We start from the raw sequence: 17,829 nt of genomic DNA on the forward strand, positions 1-17,829 counted from the left end.
CTTGGTGAAAGACTTCTGGGGCAGGTGGTCTTGGTGTTGTGTAACAGGGTTTTCTATTTTCATTTTCCTGCATTATTTTCAAAGAAAAATCTGTTCCTGTTATTTATATACAAAAGCATAACTAAATACCATAAACCAGGAGAAGTGGTGCTGTGGTTCCCCTGCCCATACATTTACTACAAGTTTGTGTTTATTCTTGATAGTGCTTCAAGAAATAAATTTCTCTTTGGCATTTCCTATCTGTTGCTTTTGATATCTCTCCCTACTAAGTGTACAGACTTATCTGAAATTCATTCCTGAGTGCATACTTTTGTATTTGGGAGCTGGGATGCCTAGTTTGATTTGATTCCATTTTTCACCTTAGTTCCACATTTCAGAGCTGGGCCTGGGGACACACAACACTGACATAGATAAGTACCTGTATTAATTTGTGCCACAGTGACCATGCAGTCAGGAAATGCATGTTAAACACAAGTTATACTTTACTGTTACTTTTAACTTCATGCTGTTGAGATTTTTTAAAGGGTACAGAAAATGTATATTTTTTTAAAAATATATTAAATAGATATTTAATATATATTAATATATTATTTATATATTATTATATTTATTAATATATTTATTAATATATTATTTATATATTATTATATTATATTTAAATATATTAAATATATATTTAATATATATTTATATATTAAATATATATGTATATTTCTTTTTAAATTCATCATTACAGCAGTATTGATTTGTCTACTCAAATGTTCTGTTTTACTTCAGTGGGTACTGTTATTTGAAAGGTTTATTTCTATGCTTTTTTTGTCATTTTGAAAGAATCAGTGGGGTTGTCAGGAGAGGCCACTTCTGAGAGACAGTGGTTTCACACAAATGTGGATTGAAGATTGGGCAGGGGAGAAGAGACTTCCAAAACTGATAATAGATATGCAGCTACTGTCATAGCAGATGAAGTGGCTAGTTAATTTTTGTAGCTCATGTCTGGCATTTCAAAAGAAGGGTTGTATCTCCTGGCATAATTATGGACAGAGATGCAAATTAAGTAATTTTATACTTTTTTTTTTTTTGACATTGCTCCAATTAAAGACCAGTTTGTACTTGCTTGTGAATGTTATTAACTTCTTTCCCCCCCATGGGGCCTACTGTAGGTAGAAGAAGATTGACTTTTCTTGCTTCTTTACATGTATTTTTTTTACAAGAGATGCTGCACAGCTTTCCTTTTTTCAAGGCACAGAATATAGACGTTTGTCTTAACTGTTCAGGACGAAGGGCATTTGTAGTTTAACAAAGGAAATCAAGTGTGCACAAATACTTGTTGGAATGAATCTTGTAATATGATCTTGTAATCCTGTGAGTCTTGTAATATTTATCTGTTGTTTTGTTTTAGTTTTTTTCCCCCTCCTGTTTTTGCTTTTGTAATCTATTTTTCTTGTACATGTCAAGCAACCCTGGTCTTTGAAGGTCTGATTCTTGAAGTTTGTCTGCCCTCTCCTTCCTGGCTGATTGGAAGTGTGTGGGGCTGAGGTGGTGGCCTGAGTTCCTCTAATCCATCTCCTATGTGCTGTTGGAGACTGCTTTTGTTTCCTCTGCTTGACATCTTCCATATGATGTGTCAGGCCTGGGAAGATGGGATGCTTGGAGTTTGCCCTGTTGAGTGCAGTTTGCTCTCTTCAGTATGCAGATTAGGATGCTTCAAGGTTGCCCTGAAGATAGGCTGTGCAAGGCTCATAAATGGCTAGGAAAACTGGTATTAACTCTTCCTTGAGGCCATTTCTGTGATGCAGGTTGAAGCCACCACTAAAGACGAAGTCAAAACCGGCATAAGTCAAGTCAGAATTGGGTTTGAAGAAAAAGAGACATGAGGAAAGTGAGAATGGAATGTGGGATCATGTAAAATGCTACAGATAAAAATACAATTTGCTGATTATTTGAAATTATGGTTTTAGCCAGGTACACTGGCATGAGCAATAATCACAGCTGAATGTTTGTGATTAATCATGTGTTGAGATGCAGAATGGAGGGGAGCCTTCATTCAGAGTTTGTGCTTGCTCTGCTACCTTTGTTGTTCAGAGGAAGCCTGTAGAATTTGTTTTTCCTTATACAGTGAAAGGTCATTCATATCATGTTAGTTTGTATGAAGTTGAAGTTGCTAAACATTATTTTTACATTTTGATAGATTTCCTTTTTAACTCAAGTACTAATAGGTTTCGGTAGAGAAATAAAAACAGTTGTAGATGTTGAAATTATCAAGTAGGGGAACCAAACATCTGGGCATTTATGGCTTTATTATCTCAAGTAACAAATCTAATTTAAAAGCAGAGGTGCTTTTTCTAGTTCAGTGGAAAGTAGCATCATAACTGAAACAAAGTGGTGAGCTGCTACTGATCTGTTATTGCAATCAGCTACTTCTGTCACATTTTATGTGAAGAAGAAAGGGGGATAAATTGAAACTAGCACATAAAATATTGTTTTAACATTGCTGCTGGCTAGATTTGTAAATGGAAATAATAAATCCTAATACACCATTGAGAGTAATACTAAAGAATTCCCACTAGCTTATGTTATTTACAGCTGTTCTAAAGTTTTATTTCTTTTATTTATGTCTCTTTCCAAAGGGATTGGACCTGAGATGGTGCTCATAGTTGGCTAATCTTATGCTAGCGAATCAGTTTTAGCTAAATTTTACCATAATGACAGATAAAAATGGTATTATAAAATTAAGTAGTATTGCATGGTAATCTGCTGGAAGATAAAATAAATTTTCATAAAATATTGAAATTAAATTGTATGAACTGATTGTTTTAAAATGCTCTTAAATAACTGCAAATAAGTGGAAAGGAGTGAAAAAGAGAGGATATATCTTTATTTTTATTATCCCCATAGCTTCCTTGGTAATGTAGGAGTAGAAATTGTTAGCATTTCGGCTCATATGAAAAAAAGACATATGAATTTTCTGAAGTTCAGATTAGAGTTGTGGTGAATGCCAAACCATTCTGTGATTCTGACCGTGGAGAATATTGAAGTCACAAAATGATGGAAATTGGAAGGGATCTTTAAAGATTATCTAGTTCATCCCTCCTGCCCTGGGATCTTCCATGAGATCATGTTGGTTGTTGAACAGTTCCAATGATGGAGCATCCACCACTTCTCCGGGCAACCTGTTCCAGTATCTCACCACCCTTTTCTAGGGAAGAAACTTTTTATGATCCGATCTAAATCTGCCCTCTCTGTTTGCAGAGAGGGCAGATTTAGATTGGATCATAAAAGATTATAATGTACCTGTTGCCCTTTGTTCCGTCCCTCCAGGCCTTGGTTCTTTCTGCCTTTCTTGCAAGTCCCCTTTATATAATGAAAAGCTGCAATGAGGTTTCTCTGGAGCATTCTCTTCTCTAGGCTGAACAACCCCAAGCGTCTCAGCCTTTACTGAAAGATGCTCTGGTCCTCTGATCATTTTCATGGCCCTTCCCTGGACCTGCTCCAACAGGTCCTTGACTTTCTTGTCCTGAGGATCCCAGAACTGCATGTAGTTCTCCATGTGTGGCTCATGAGAGCAGATTAAAAGAGGACAATCCCTTCCCTTGACCTATTGGCCATGTCTTGGAAACTTTTGTGAACATATGACTACACACTTGTGTGAAGGCATGCACAAACATGATCTTTTTAAACATTCACAAAGAGAGATCCAGCTTCAAAGCCATAGGCTTCATAGTTGTGGTAGCAAATCACTGTATTCAAGCTTACAAACTTTGCTGAGATCAGAGCACAATGCTGCAGTTTTGAAAAACTATTGTGGTTGTCTCCATTACATTGATTCTAATGTATCTATTTCTCCTTCTGAATTGTATGTTGACAGAATAATTTTTATTTTATCTGTGTGAGTTTTATACATAGAAAGTTTTGTATTGCTGTGGTTAAGAGCCAGCTGGCAGCTAAGCTTGACATATGCTTACTCAGTTGATCTGTGGGTGGGACTGGGGAGAGTATCAGAGCAGTAAAGGTAGAAAAACCTCATGGGTTATGATAAAGACAGTTGAATAGGTAAAGCAAAAGCCATGCACACAAGCAAAGCAAGGAATCATTTCACTATCTCCCAGATGTTCAGCCATCCCCTTCGTCATGCATAGTGGTGATTTGGGAAGACAAACACCATCACTCCAAATATCCATCCCTTCCTCCTCCTCCCTTTGGCATTATATGTTGAGTAGGATACCATATGGTATGGAATATCCCTTTGGTCAGTTGGGATCATCTGTCCCATCTGTGTCCTCTCCCAACTCCTTGTGCACTCCCAGCCCTCCCAGGTGGGATGGGGTGAGGAGCAGAAAAGGCCTTGATGCTGTATGTGAGCATTTGTAAGAACTGCTCAGCAGTATCAAAAACATCCCCATGTTATCAACACTGCTTCCAGCACAAACCCAAAGCGTAGACCATGCTACTGTGAAAAAAATTATGCCAGATGAAACCAACATATGTAACATATGTATATCATTCCATTATTTCCATCACTTTTTAATAAAAAAAAGAAAAAAAAAAAAAAAGAAAAGGATAAAGAGAAAAAGATATAGAGCTGCTATATTAGTACTTTGCATTCTGGTCTACCTGAATTCCTCCTCCTTGGAAACTGATTTCCAGATCTATAGTTGGTGCCAACAGTGACAGAATACTGCAGTCACAATCCCTGTGGAAATACCTTGCCTAATTCCTATGAAAGGGTGTCCTTTAACTCCCTCATAGACTGACAATTGTACCCTAATTCTGAGCAATAGATTTACCAGAATGTTCAGCCATTCTGTTTCCAGAGTATGGATTTATAAATGATGGAAGAAGTATATACATATAATGTCCTTACCCTGGACTTTGGATGTCTTGCAGGGTTTATACCCAATTTCTCATGTTCAGTCATTTAGGTTTTCCTGATGTTGTTTCAATGTTCCACTATACAGAAAGTAAATCATTATTTTGTTTCATCTTTTAACACCACAAACATACACTTCTGAGCTGTGAGTTTTTTCCAATATTGACCTTTCAGAAACATCTCTAGAAGAATAACAAGTTGCTGTTTGTCCCTCTGCCAGTTTCATACTTCTCTTTCTCTTCTCATTGTGTTTTCTTTTCCTTTAGCTTAAGTTATTATTTTGCTTGTTATACTGTATTGGTTGTTTTACTGCAGTCAGGATAAATCAGAGCTATACTGTTTCCTTATGTTGGAAACACACTTTATTATCAAAAATATAAAATAAAACGGGCACAGGTGTCTTTTGGGAAACTCATATTGCATTTAATTGAATTTTCCATTTACGTAAAGGTTGTTCATTATCTTTGCTTGACAATTTGTTTTAAATGTTGTGCAATATTGAAATGTAACTAATGGACTTTTCTTTTCATGAATCACTACTAATCTATATCAATTTCTTGAACGCAAGTATTACCTTTGTCTACTACTTAGCAATTCTAGACAGCAAGTGTTTACCAAGATGGACTAAAAGATGACTTTGTTCAGTTTTCCACCAAACTTGCCTGCTGAAATGCTTTCCTAATTTTTTAATGTTCACTTTACACTTGTGTGAGCCTTTAACTCCACAGAAGGGAGCAGGACTCAGGATTGGTACTTAAGCTGTGGCACAATATTGTCTGAGCAGAACTGGATGGTGTATTCTGTTTAAATATGTTAGGGTGAATATGTCTAGCCTGAAAGAAATATTATCATTCATGTACATTTCTTTTGTCTTTCAGAACAATGGGTCACTTGCTTGGTGCCAGAATCATAAACAGTGTTCAAAGGTAAGTCTGCTTTTTCCTCTCTCATTTATGTTACCTATCTGCTTTCAGTCTCTTGTCTGTAGATTAAGTGCTTTTCTTCTTAGCCTGTTTTCAGAAGTGTCTGTTTATATTTTATTTGGAAACCTCAACCTGTAATAAAATATCAAAAATTAAAACAAAGTGATTTACTCTTTCGGGACAAAGGAACCGTGTTGCAGGATATGTATCAAGCATAGTTAAGCCAACATAATTCTGTCATTTTAAGAAAGTTTACACTGGCTAGAAACTGGTGTCTCATTTGTGGTTTTTTTCAGTATTTTTGGTAAAAAGAAAGTAAAGCTGTCAATAACTTAAAAATCTTCCTCCAACAGTACAAGGGTATTTCAACATTCAACATTTTGTTCAGTTTGGGTATTTAATTTTTATCTTGAACCTGAGTTTCTTGGAAAGTATTCTTGACACAAATCCCACTGGCTCTACTGATGCCCCTTTCCCATTCTAGCATTCAAACCCTGGAAACCTAAAGGGTAAATGGACTAATTGTCAAAGGATTCTCCTGTGCAAGGGTCTTTGTATGGTGCCTGGATGGAAGCAACAACAGTTTGGCAGCTGTAGTGGGTTTAGCTCAAGTGGAATTGCACATTTGTTGCTGACTGTTCATAAATTTCATGGAAGATGCATTCACTGGAAATTTGCCTAAAGGTCCTAAAAATGTGTTTCTCCAATAATTTAAGCCTTTTTATTCATGAAGGTTGTACTGAAAATGGAGTTAAATCTAAGTAGCATTGTTCTGTATTGTTTCAATAATGCAGTCGATGTTAAATGCTGATGCTAACCCCTGATTTTAACACATGTTGATTTCTTGTGTACATTTAAAGAATGAGATTGCACGTTTGCTGACCTAGCTTCTCTTGACATAAAAGGGACTGGAAATGGGCCAATTTTTGACTGTTCTGTTGCAGGTAAATAAAACAAAGTTGATTGCTTTTATCAGTATTAAAATCCAGGGTATAACAGCATCAATATAAGTAAATGATGGAATGGAACATTTCCTATTAGCTGTGTCACACTGCTAAGGATTTCGTTTCTGCAAGGAAATCTTATCATCCTTAAAATTCTTCTTGGAAACCCCAAACAGATGTGCAAAGTACATATTTCATGATAACTGAATTGCCTTTTTAGCAAAGCCTGAGGGCCTTGTTCCATAGTGACCCATCATTTGTTCCATAGTGATCCTGATACAGTTTTTAAAAAATCTAGTTACAAAGCCTACTGTGGTAAGCAATTGGAAGGGTTTTCCAATGGTTTGTGTCTGCCCGACAAAGAAGGAATCACACAAGAAAAGTAGTCTAGGTTTTAAAGCAGGGCAGAGGTCATAAGAATATCTCTCTGAGTCACTCACAAGTTTATCGAATCCACATAAGGTGTATATAAGCTGACATGAGTTTTACCTTAAAATTGAATCAGTATTTTGAAACCAGTGTAAGAATGCTACAAATTAATATTATATTGTATTACAAAACAATGATAGTTTAAGTTTTAAATTACTTAAAATGTGCTTTGCAGTTATGTTACCCTATGTTTTTCATTCTTTCTTAGGAAGGTAATATATTTTCCATAAGAAAGCAGCTTTGCCATATTTAGAAAATAAATGAATGTAAACTTGGCCAAATTGTTAGCAGAGCTAAACTTAAGTATAATGTTGTCTTTTCAGCATGGCTTTGATTTTTTGTGTTTTGCAATGCAAAGGTAAACAATTACTTTAGCTAGCTAAAATTTTCAAAGTGATGCAGGGAATTCAGTTAACCTTTTAAAAATGCAAATTCCTTTTACTTCTTCTCAGCACCTCGGAGGAGGAGGTTTGGATGCATGTGACAGGTACTGGAAGATTCCACAAGGAATAGTGGGCCACCTTACTCAACTAACATGGAAGGCCTTGTTGGAGATATAAAGGTTGGAGGCAGCCTTGGCTGCAGTGACCATGAGATTGTGAGTTCAGTATAAGGCAAGAAGGAGGCAGGGCAAGTAAGCATGGACTTCAGGAGAACAAGCTTTAGCCTCTTTTGGGGTGTTCTTGGAGGAATCCTGTGGGAACAGATCCTGTGGGGAAGAGGGGTCCAGAAGAGCTGGATTGATCTAGTTGATCTTAAGGATCACTTCTGCAAGGCTCAAGAATGATGCATCCTGGTGAGCAAGAAATTGGTCAGAGGGGGCAAGAGACCTGTGTGGATGAATAAAGAATTCCTGTGATTTCTCCAATGTAAGTAGGAAATACACAGGAGCTGGAAGCAGGGTCAGGCCACTTGGAATGAATGCAGAGAGGTTGTCAGAGTGAGTAGAAATGAGGCAAGGAAGGCCAAGACACATCTGAATTAATGGAATGGGGACTGTGGTAACAGAGGACAAGAAGAAGGCAGAGTTGCTGAACGCCTTCCTTGCATCAGTTTTCATTGACAAGATCAGCCCTCAGGAATCTCTCACACAGGAGATCTGGGTAAAGGAGTGTTTGTTGTAAGGAAAACTTTCCCTTGGTTAGGGAGGATTGGGTTAGAGAACCCTTGACATCCATGACTCCATGGGCTCTGATGGGATGCACCCACAAGTGCTGAGAGACCTGTAAGTAGGAAAGTAAGTAGGCCACAGTCACCTTTGAAAGGTTGTGGCAATCAGGGGAAGTGCCTGAGGACTGGAAGAAAACAAATGTCCCCCCAGCCTTCAGAAGAGGCAAAAAAGATCTAGGGAACTTACCAACCAGTCAGCCTCATCTCAATCCCTGGGAAAGTGGTGGAGTGCCTCACTCTGAAGTCCCTCTCCCCATGGATGACAAGTAGATTATCAGGAATAGTCCTTGACCAACCTGATGGCCTTCTACAATGAAACAACTTGCCTGGGTGGATGGGGAAATGCAGTGGATATTTTCTACCTTAATTTCAGCAAGGCTTTTGACACTCTCTCACAATATCCTCAGAAACAAACTCAGGAAGGAAGGACTGTATGGATTGAGAACTGACTGACTAGTGAATTGCAGAGGGATGTAATGAGGCACAGGGTCTGGCTGGGGCCTGTCACTTGTGGTATCTCCCAGTGTTCAATACTGGGCTCAGTATTGTTTCTCTTTTCATCAGTGACTTGGATGAGAGGGCAGATGCCTCCTCCTTCAGTGACAACCAAAAGCTGAGAGGAGTGGCCAATTCCCCAGAGTGCTGTGCAGCCCTTCAGAAGGACTTTGACAGGATGGAGAGATGGGCAGGGAAAAACTGTGTGAAATTCAGCAAAGGCAGGATTCTGCACCTGGGGAAGAACAACCCCCTGTGCCAGGACAGGCTGGGAGTGACCTGCTGGAAAGCAGCTCTGTGGAGAAGAACCTGGGGGTGCTGGTGGACAACCATCTGTCCATGAGCCAGCAGTGGGTGCTGGGGGCCAAGAAGGCCAGTGGGATCCTGGGGGGCATTAGGGAGAGCATTGCCAGCAGGAAGGTGATCCTGCCCTCTGCTCAGCCCTGGTGAGGCCACATCTGGAGTGCTGTGTCAGTCAGGCCCTACCCATAGGAATGTCTGCTGCCTTCCTGGGGGCCTGGGTAGGGATGTCACCCAGAAACTTCCTCATCTGGAGGGGTCCTGAGACTACTATTCATTACTGATTTTCCACATAGGGGATGGTGAAGTGGCAACATATAGTCCAAGGATGATCAAAAAGGACTTTGGAATGTTTGGCAAGGGAATCTGAGGCACAAGTTACTATTTCCTCTCTACTTTCAGTTGAAGGCAGCATCGTTGGAAGAAACAGATGGGCTGAGTCTATTACTGCGTGGTTCTGTGGCTGGTATCTCCACCAAAATTTTGGATTTTTTCACCATGGAATGGTCTAAGCATGCTCGTACCAGTAAGGACTCACCTTTCTCATGGAGGAGAGTTGCTGCTTGGGAACCAGAGGGGCCCATTGATAGAGCTTTAAACTAGTTTTGATAGGGGAGGGAGACAGTATCAGCTTTGTGCCTGGTGACCTGTGGGATGAGAAGTGAAGGTTAGAGGGACAGTGTGCAAGAGGACCCTCTGCCAGTGGGACTCTGAAATATGCTGGCCACACTGGAATGCACTTGCAGTCTTACAGAGACAAACCAGGGATTCCTAATGTAACAGAACCCAACCAGAGAATTATCTCAAAGGAATTAAGGGCTGTTCCTTTAGGAAGGCAACTGGCTGACAGGCCAGCTGAGGTGCCTTTACACCAGTGCATGCAGTGTGGGCAGTAGACAGGAGGAGTTGGAAGCCACTGTGCTGCTAGAAAGCCGTGGCCCTGTTTCCATTTTGGGACAAGGTGAATGGACTCAAACTGTGTTTGTGTAGAGGCATTTCACATATACTCTTCAGCCCTCCATGTTCCCAGTAGCCACATAAATGTTTCCACTTGCATTGACACACTCACTAGGATTGATACTACGTGGTATAGAATTGTTTGTGTACTGAGGTTCCATTCATATTTGGTCTAGGCGATGAAAGTTAAAATACAGCATTTCTTTTACTTTACCAGTAGTTTGCTGGCAGCCTGTCAGACTTGCTGCATAATGCAAAGGTGGACTCATAAACAACAGCATGAGGAAGTAGAACTGCAAAGTGGTGAGGCTGAAAAAGAAAGTGGGCTGGATTGAGCTGGGCTCAGTGTTTTTTAACCCAATTGTTGGACCAGCACCTGGATCTCATCAGCTCTACTCATTCCTAGACACCACAGGGGCAAAAAGCTTATCTGGGGAGAGAACGAGACAAACAGACACTCCCTTCTTTTTTCTCCATACATGACTACATAAAACCCCAGTTCCTGTTGCCAACAGCTGGCTCAGCAGAGGAATTAAAATTAGAACCTCTGCAGAGCTTATTGTCTGGCTGGGGAAAGACAGTTAAAGCTGGAAACTGATGGATCTAGTTTTCTTATGTGTCTGGCCTAAGGTCTTCCATCAGAGCCAAGTGTTCGGCAAAATAGTGCAAAAAATATATTCATGCCTGTCATCTTCAGACTGTCTTTAAATAATATTTCCACATGAGTTAGGCCTGTAGGTAGGTAAATATAACCTATTTTGGGCTTATTCCTCCTTTTCCCATCCAACTAATCATATTTGTTATGATATGAGTTACCTAAGTGATTATTTTAAAGCATTATGAGGTACAGGTTATATATACAGGATGAAGTAGTGTCTGTAATGTATAGATTTCATCTAAAACATAATTCAGCTTGTTTCCAACACAGGTAGTCAGTCAGCTTTGCTACTGGAAGAGGTGCTTCTCCCATTTGATCATTTTTGTGGCCCACCTCTGGACTAGCTCTAACAGGGGCACATATTTCCTGTGCTGAGGAGCCCAGAGCTGGAAGCAGCACTCCAGGTGGGGTCCCACTGGAGCAGAGTAGAGGGACAGAATCACCTCCCTCAGTCAGTTGATGCCACTGCATTTGATGCAGCCCAGGATGCAGTTAGGGCAAGTGAACACTGTGGGCTCATATCCAGCTTTTCACCCACCACTACCCTTAAGCCCTTCTCCATAGGGAAGCTCTCAATCCCTTCATGCCCCAGCCTGTATTAATACAAAGGATGGTCTTGCCTAGGTCAGCACTTTGCACTTGATGATCCTCATAAAATTCTCATGGGCCCACATTTAACTTGTCCAATGCCCTCTGGATGGCATCAAGCATGTCAGTCACACCACACAGCTTGGTGTTATCTGCAGAGGGTCTTGCTTAGGGCCCCCTCAGTCCTGCCATGCCACAGATGACAACAGTAAGCTGTATGGATGCCCAGGGATCTGGTGACCTCTAGGGAACACCACCCTCTGGATGAGACCAGCCAGCTAGATTCTCTTCTACCAAAGAGTCCAGATGTCAAATCCATCTCTCTGATTTGGAGAGAGGGATGTTGTGAGAGAGCCTGCTAAAGGCCTGGTTAAACCAAGCCATGCTGTGTATCTCAAATCACCTTGCTATCCTGCATGTGCCTTAGCATAGCTTCTAGAAAGATCTGTTCCATGATTTCCTAGGCACAGAGATGAGGCTGACAGGTTAGTAGTTCCCAGAGTCCTTCCTTCTACCTTCAAAAGTGGGTGTAGTGTTTCCCTTTTTCCGGCCACCTGGATCTTCACCTGTCTGCTATGACTTTTCAAATATTATGGCAACTACATCAGCCAATTCCCTCAGGTCTCTGGGATGCATCTCCTCAGGTCCCATAGACCATGCATGTTCCAGTTCCTCAGGTGGTTATGGGCCTGATCTTTGGTTACAAGTGGAGTGACTTTGCTCCTCCAGTCCCTCTCTTGCAGCCCATATGCTTGGGAAGCATGGGGATAAAAAAGGTTGTCTCTGAAGTCTGAGAGGAAAAATGTTGAATACCTCAGCCTTCTCCCTAACCCTTCTTGCCAGGATAGGTGTCCATACTTCCACTGCCTGTGCATTTTCTTCTTGCCCTTTACCTTGACCAGAAGGTCTCCATTCATCTATGCAGGTCCCTTGCTATCCTTTCTTGTTTTTTTACACTTGGAGATTGAGAGTTGTTTTGCTGTATGGAACATGTCCTTAAAGATCTGCCAGCTCTTTTCTGGTCCCTTGTCCTTTTGAGTAGCTTCCCAGGGAGTCCTGTTGACTAACATCTTGAAGAGCTGGAAGTTTACTTTCCTAATATTTAGGGTCCTGACCTTATTCTTTTCCAGACCCATATCCTCAGGACTGTAAACTTCACTAGTCCATGAACATTGTATCCCAGGCTGCCTCTTCATATCACTGATTAACTAACTAGGTTAAAGCATTACAATAACCATTAAATTTGCTGATCAATCTTTCCCTAACTGCTATATGTGGATTTAAGAACTACTGGATAGATGAAATACCATTAGAACCTGGCCTGAGAAAACAATCTGCAAGGCTGACTGAAGTACTTCAAGGGTAATAACTTTGTACTGGAGATTTGCTCTTTTTGTAAATAGCAATAAAGGGTTCTATGTTGTGTTTTGAATTCCTTCTTGACCTTTGCTCTTGGATTTAACTTTCACATCCGTATATAATTCCTGGGTTGAGGTTTTTTGTCTCTCCTTAACTTACCTTCTAAAAATTTTTATGTGACATTTTGTCACTTTCTCTCCACTAGTGTCACTATTCTGTGTACCTATGGATCTGTTTCTTAAAAATCTATCAAAGAATCAGTGAGGTTGTTGGAAAACCCTTTTACATCTTTTAATGAAGGGTCAACTAGAGAAGGTTGTCCAGAACTACATCCAGTTGGAATTTCAGTATCTCCATATGTAAAGACCACAACCTCTCTTGGCAGCCTATCTCAGTGTTTTCACAGTAAAAGAGTTTTGCTATTTCTTGTTTTGTGATTTGTGCTTATGGCCTCTTGTTTAGTCCATAGGCGTGACAGAGAAGAGCCTGGGCTGCTCCTTTTCATTGCATCTCAATGGATATTTATAAACATAAGTAAGATCCCTCTGAACCTTTTCTCCAGGCTTATCAGTCCCAGAGATATCTGCACTTCTCTGTGTATGGCAGATGCTCCAGCCCCTTAATGAAATTCTTGGCCCAATGTATTCTTCTTTTCTGCTTATGCTTTCTAAGCCCCAAATGACTCATTCCTACTGCCATTTGCAAAGCTTCCGTCCTTAAAATCCCATTGCCTTCCAGTGGCCATTCTTGCTAAATTGGATATGAATGCACAGCTTTTGCTGTTCCTGCTCCATTTTTCTGGTTTGTTTTTACAGCATGAGCTCCACAGTTCCAGCCCTGTTTTTCTCAAGTACTTGGAAGTGCTGAGCATATAACAGGTGCTTCCCTATAAAAACAACAGAGCTGATTGCTGCAGAGAGTAACCTGAAAGGGCGGAGTCCTGCATTGATGGTGGTTTAGTGAAAAATGTATTTTAGACCTAAGGTGGGGGGGCAAGGGTGATGAAATGACTGGGAAAGGCATTTCAAGAGTTTGTGAAGTAGGCATAATTTATTTTTTTTTTACAGCTCCTTACAGAAGGTTTTTTTTTTGTCAGCAGCTGAAAGTCAAGAGACTAGCAGGCATAATTTAGAGCTGCATGTGCTGTGGCATTTACCAAGGACTGGAGATAAATGGGGATCATCATAACACACTGTGAATTGCAATACAACTTTCTTGTTCCCAGTGGCCAAGGCAGCGGTCCCTGATTGATTGATTCTGTGAGAAGGCTGAAAGGCTATTTCATGAGTTTTCAGAACTGAGAGGAAAATGTGAAAATAAAGATAAACAATTTACAAATTCTGCAGCCAAATAAACATACTGTTTGACTATCTCAAAAAGACAGTTTACTTTCTATTTAGAGTAATATACACTCCTGAATTCCGTATTCCAGCAATTTTCAGGCTTCCAGCTGAGCTTTTTCCAGAGATAATGCAGGTGGAAAGATGAGTTAATGGTTTAAACAATTAGAGATTTGATGCAGTGTTCCATCTGTCAAAGCCCACTGAAATGAAAGCTCACAGTTTTAATTTGTGCCTCCAGCATCTAACTCAGTCTGAAATGGTGTCAGCGATTTGCCCTGCCCACAGTAGTGTTATTCTTATGTTAAGCATTCTGTGCACACATGCTGAGAGACTTCTATCAAACATATTAGTGTGCATTTGAGAGATCATTAGCCTGAAGTAGCTGAAACATTCTAGGTTTCTTAGCCAGAAACTCACATCTCTGCTGGAAAGTGTGTTGAGCCACTGTTATTTACACAATAAAGCTAGAGCAGGATAGGGATAGCTTTGTAAAGTTTAGCAGGAATAGTGGTACTGTGATTTAAGTGGCACCCATAAAAGGGTGAGATAATGAATGTTTTGGTTTTTTGTCTAAAAAGATGGAATGAATAAAAATTTCTTTCTTGATCTGCTAGACAGATTGTTTTTTCTTTCATCTAGTAAAAGCTAAGGTAAAACCATTTAATAGAATTGGAGTTCATAAGAATTGATCAATAAGATTATTGTTCTGCTAAATAGATAAAAAGTCATGAGCATATAAGAAATAAGGCAGATGTGATATTTATAGTTTGCATTCTCATGCATTATTTGATTTCTTTTATATTCAGCTATAAAAAGGTATAGGGAACTGAGAGAACCATAGTGGTTAGATGATTAAAGCTGTACTAGGTAATAAATAGGGTGACTGAAGTTTCTGGATATTTGTGTTTGGGGAAATAGAAGAAAGAGCTTTGTGATTCAGTGTTTGTGTTTATATGAAAGCATTAGTGTATAAGTGTTTGTGATTACAGGAATCTCTTTGTTCCTAAGGGCCTCGAGAACTGGCAAATAAACAGAATTTAAATCAACAACAATACTGCAAACAATATTTGCAGTACTCTGTAATACTCTGATGTATTGCTCTGTATTTGTAAATATCAAGTTTTATTTTTTTGGGTATTGAAAAAACAGTTGTGTTAGAACATGAAATAAATGAACATGAAGTGAACATGGAATAAGTGAACATGAAGTAAGTTCATGTTCTTTATTGTTGCTATGTTGGATCACGTCAGTCATCCTTCCACTCTAACACATGTGTTACCAGCTGGATACTCAATAGATAAGTAAACCTGTAGGTCTAGAATAACCTACTGCTAAAAAAAAAAAAAAAAAACTTTCTTAAACCCTATTACTTGTTTTTGTGTGATACTGTGCAACCTAAAGGATACATCCTTTTCAGAATGCTAGTTTTGGCTTCTCAGCTCTTGCTGCTTGCTGTTTTGTGCACCTGAAATTTTTTTGCCTTGGAAGAACAGACCTCAGGACTTTATGGAAGGTGTTTTGCTTGGTCTGGACTCTGAATGATGCTGCTGATAACTCTCTGTCTCTAGTAAAAATGGTTAGAATCAACTTACTTTCTTTTTTCCCTTGTTAAAAGATTATTGTGACTGCCAGAGCCCTTATGAGGGATAGGGAGGGAAAGGATCAGATTGGTTTTATGTCCCTGTAGCTCAGGTTTTGTTAATGAGGAATGCTGAGGTTCTCATAGATCTTCAGCGTGGCTTTATGGAAAAGTTTGGTTCTTTGGAGCTTGCTCTTTTGGCCAGTTGTATTTGTTCTAAAGAGATAATGAACTCTGATCACTGTGCTGTTTGAAATTTGAACTCCTGAATACTGAGCAAACGGAGCCAGTGCTGAGCATAACCAGCTGAAGATTAAGTAACCCTCTTTCACAGAGAAAGGACCCAAAATTGTCATTAATGACTGAATTGTGCCAACACTGGCTTTGAGAGTAATAGCATAGCAGTCTCAAGTCTGTTCTCAGAAAAGCCAGTGCTGGCTTTAGACTTTAAATCTGCATGCACTGTGGTAAATAGAGACATACTACAGCTACAAGGAGAAATGTGTGCATGGGGGTGCGCACATATAAACACAACAGATATTATTGAAGCTGGCATGCTGAAGCACTAAATGCTTCTTTAACTTAGCTTTATCTGCTTCAGTGAACACTTCAAAATCCAAGGACATTCAGATTGCAGAATCCTTTATTTAGAGGTATTTGAGCACAGAAATAATCCCTTCCTAGAAACTTTTGAAATACCAATGCAGCTATTCAGTCTAATCAACTGTAAATTTTTGTCATCTAAAAAGCAGTTGATTAAGTAGCATCTAGCAGAAGGATGATTATAATTGGAGCAACACTGGTCAAACAGTAAAGACAGACGCTACTACTGAGATTAAGGAGAATTAGCAGTAAATCTTCTTGAAAACAAGTAACAGATTTGTATTCCAAAATCTTCAGTTTTACCAAGTCTCTCACCACTCAGTTTGCTCAAAGCTTGTATGTATTTTTTTCTCATCTTTCAATAACTTTCCATGCTATTTGCAGAGGGAAATATGTGACATGAAAGTGTATTTGAGATTTTGATTTCCCAAATACGTTCTTAGTTTCCAAAGCTCAACTGCCTGAATTGCTATTAGGAAATTTTAATAACTTAAATATGTCAGAGAATCTGTTCAAAGTTTATAAATTTGCAGTTGAGATGAGAATCTTAATTTTATCTTAAACTTTAATTAATTAATTTTACCTTATTACATTGCATTTCATTAAGCTAATTAATTCTTAGTGCAAAACAGGCTGTAATAGACTGTTCAAATGTATGGTCCTTTTCTCCTTTTGTGGAAGACAATTGCAGAGTTAGGTCACATACAGCTCTAGTTAAGTGACAAAGACAAAATGTACTTGCGTTGACCTTTAATGTTGTAATAAAATACATTCAAGCCACTGGAAAGGGACATATGTCTGTATCTTATCCGTGACTTCAAAAAGAGTTTTGCTTGACTAGCACCAGGGCATTATTCAAAACCCACTGAAGTAAGGAATACTGACTTTCAACAAGCTTTATACCCATCTATAAGTTAAGATTGTGCTTTTTCAAGTGACCTCCCTTGGAGTTTCTGCATTACTCTAACATTGAAGGAGATATAAAAGTGTGCTTGGGTAGATGGAGTTACTGTGCTGAGAAGGAGGCAACTGTCTTTGAGGCAGACAGGCAGGGATGCAAGTGCCTTTTTCTCCACACATTCATTGAAGTGTAAGGAAAGCATTAAGCTGGAAGTGAGAGCTATGACTCTTTTTTACTTTTGAGTGCCTGCAAAGAATTGGAAAGCTGTCTGAGCACAGAGGCATGGTCTGTCCTTAAACAGAAATTGCAGGTTTTATTTTGTAACACTAACTGTGATATTTAATCAGATGCTGAAGAGTTAATTGCCATTTAGCACTGACTGTATATTAGAATAACTCTCTGTGCACAACAGACAAAAATGCTTCTGAAAGGGTGCAGTGTTAAAGAGTGGGTTTTGTGCTCTGAATTTTAAGTAGATCTCCTTATTGAGTTTCCTTAAAAAGTTCTGCTTAAAGTCAGTTCAGGGTATAGTCTCAGGTGAGTGGGTCAGAAAGGTAATTGGTTCTGACAGTTCTTCCATAATATTCACATCTACTATATGGATTACAAGCATACATTCTGATCTTAGTCATATCAAATATTTTTAGCTATTTCTATGGCCTGAGGAATTTAAGTGTACAGTGGAAGTACAGATAGAAGTCCCAATATGCAGA

General features: G+C 39.3%; 1 protein-coding gene across 1 annotated transcript in view; it reads left to right on the plus strand.

The window, feature by feature from the left end:
• The window catches only part of ANOS1 (anosmin 1), a 132,289-nt gene that overhangs the window by 19,046 nt on the left and 95,414 nt on the right, over positions 1 to 17,829 (plus strand). Inside the window, exon 2 of the mRNA XM_036388256.2 lies at positions 5,746 to 5,793. Coding sequence (XP_036244149.1) covers positions 5,746 to 5,793 — 48 coding nt within the window. The remainder of the gene's footprint in view (positions 1 to 5,745; positions 5,794 to 17,829) is intronic.

The sequence above is a fragment of the Molothrus ater genome, chromosome 2 (genome assembly GCF_012460135.2).
Source record: "Molothrus ater isolate BHLD 08-10-18 breed brown headed cowbird chromosome 2, BPBGC_Mater_1.1, whole genome shotgun sequence".
Lineage (NCBI taxonomy): Eukaryota > Metazoa > Chordata > Aves > Passeriformes > Icteridae > Molothrus > Molothrus ater.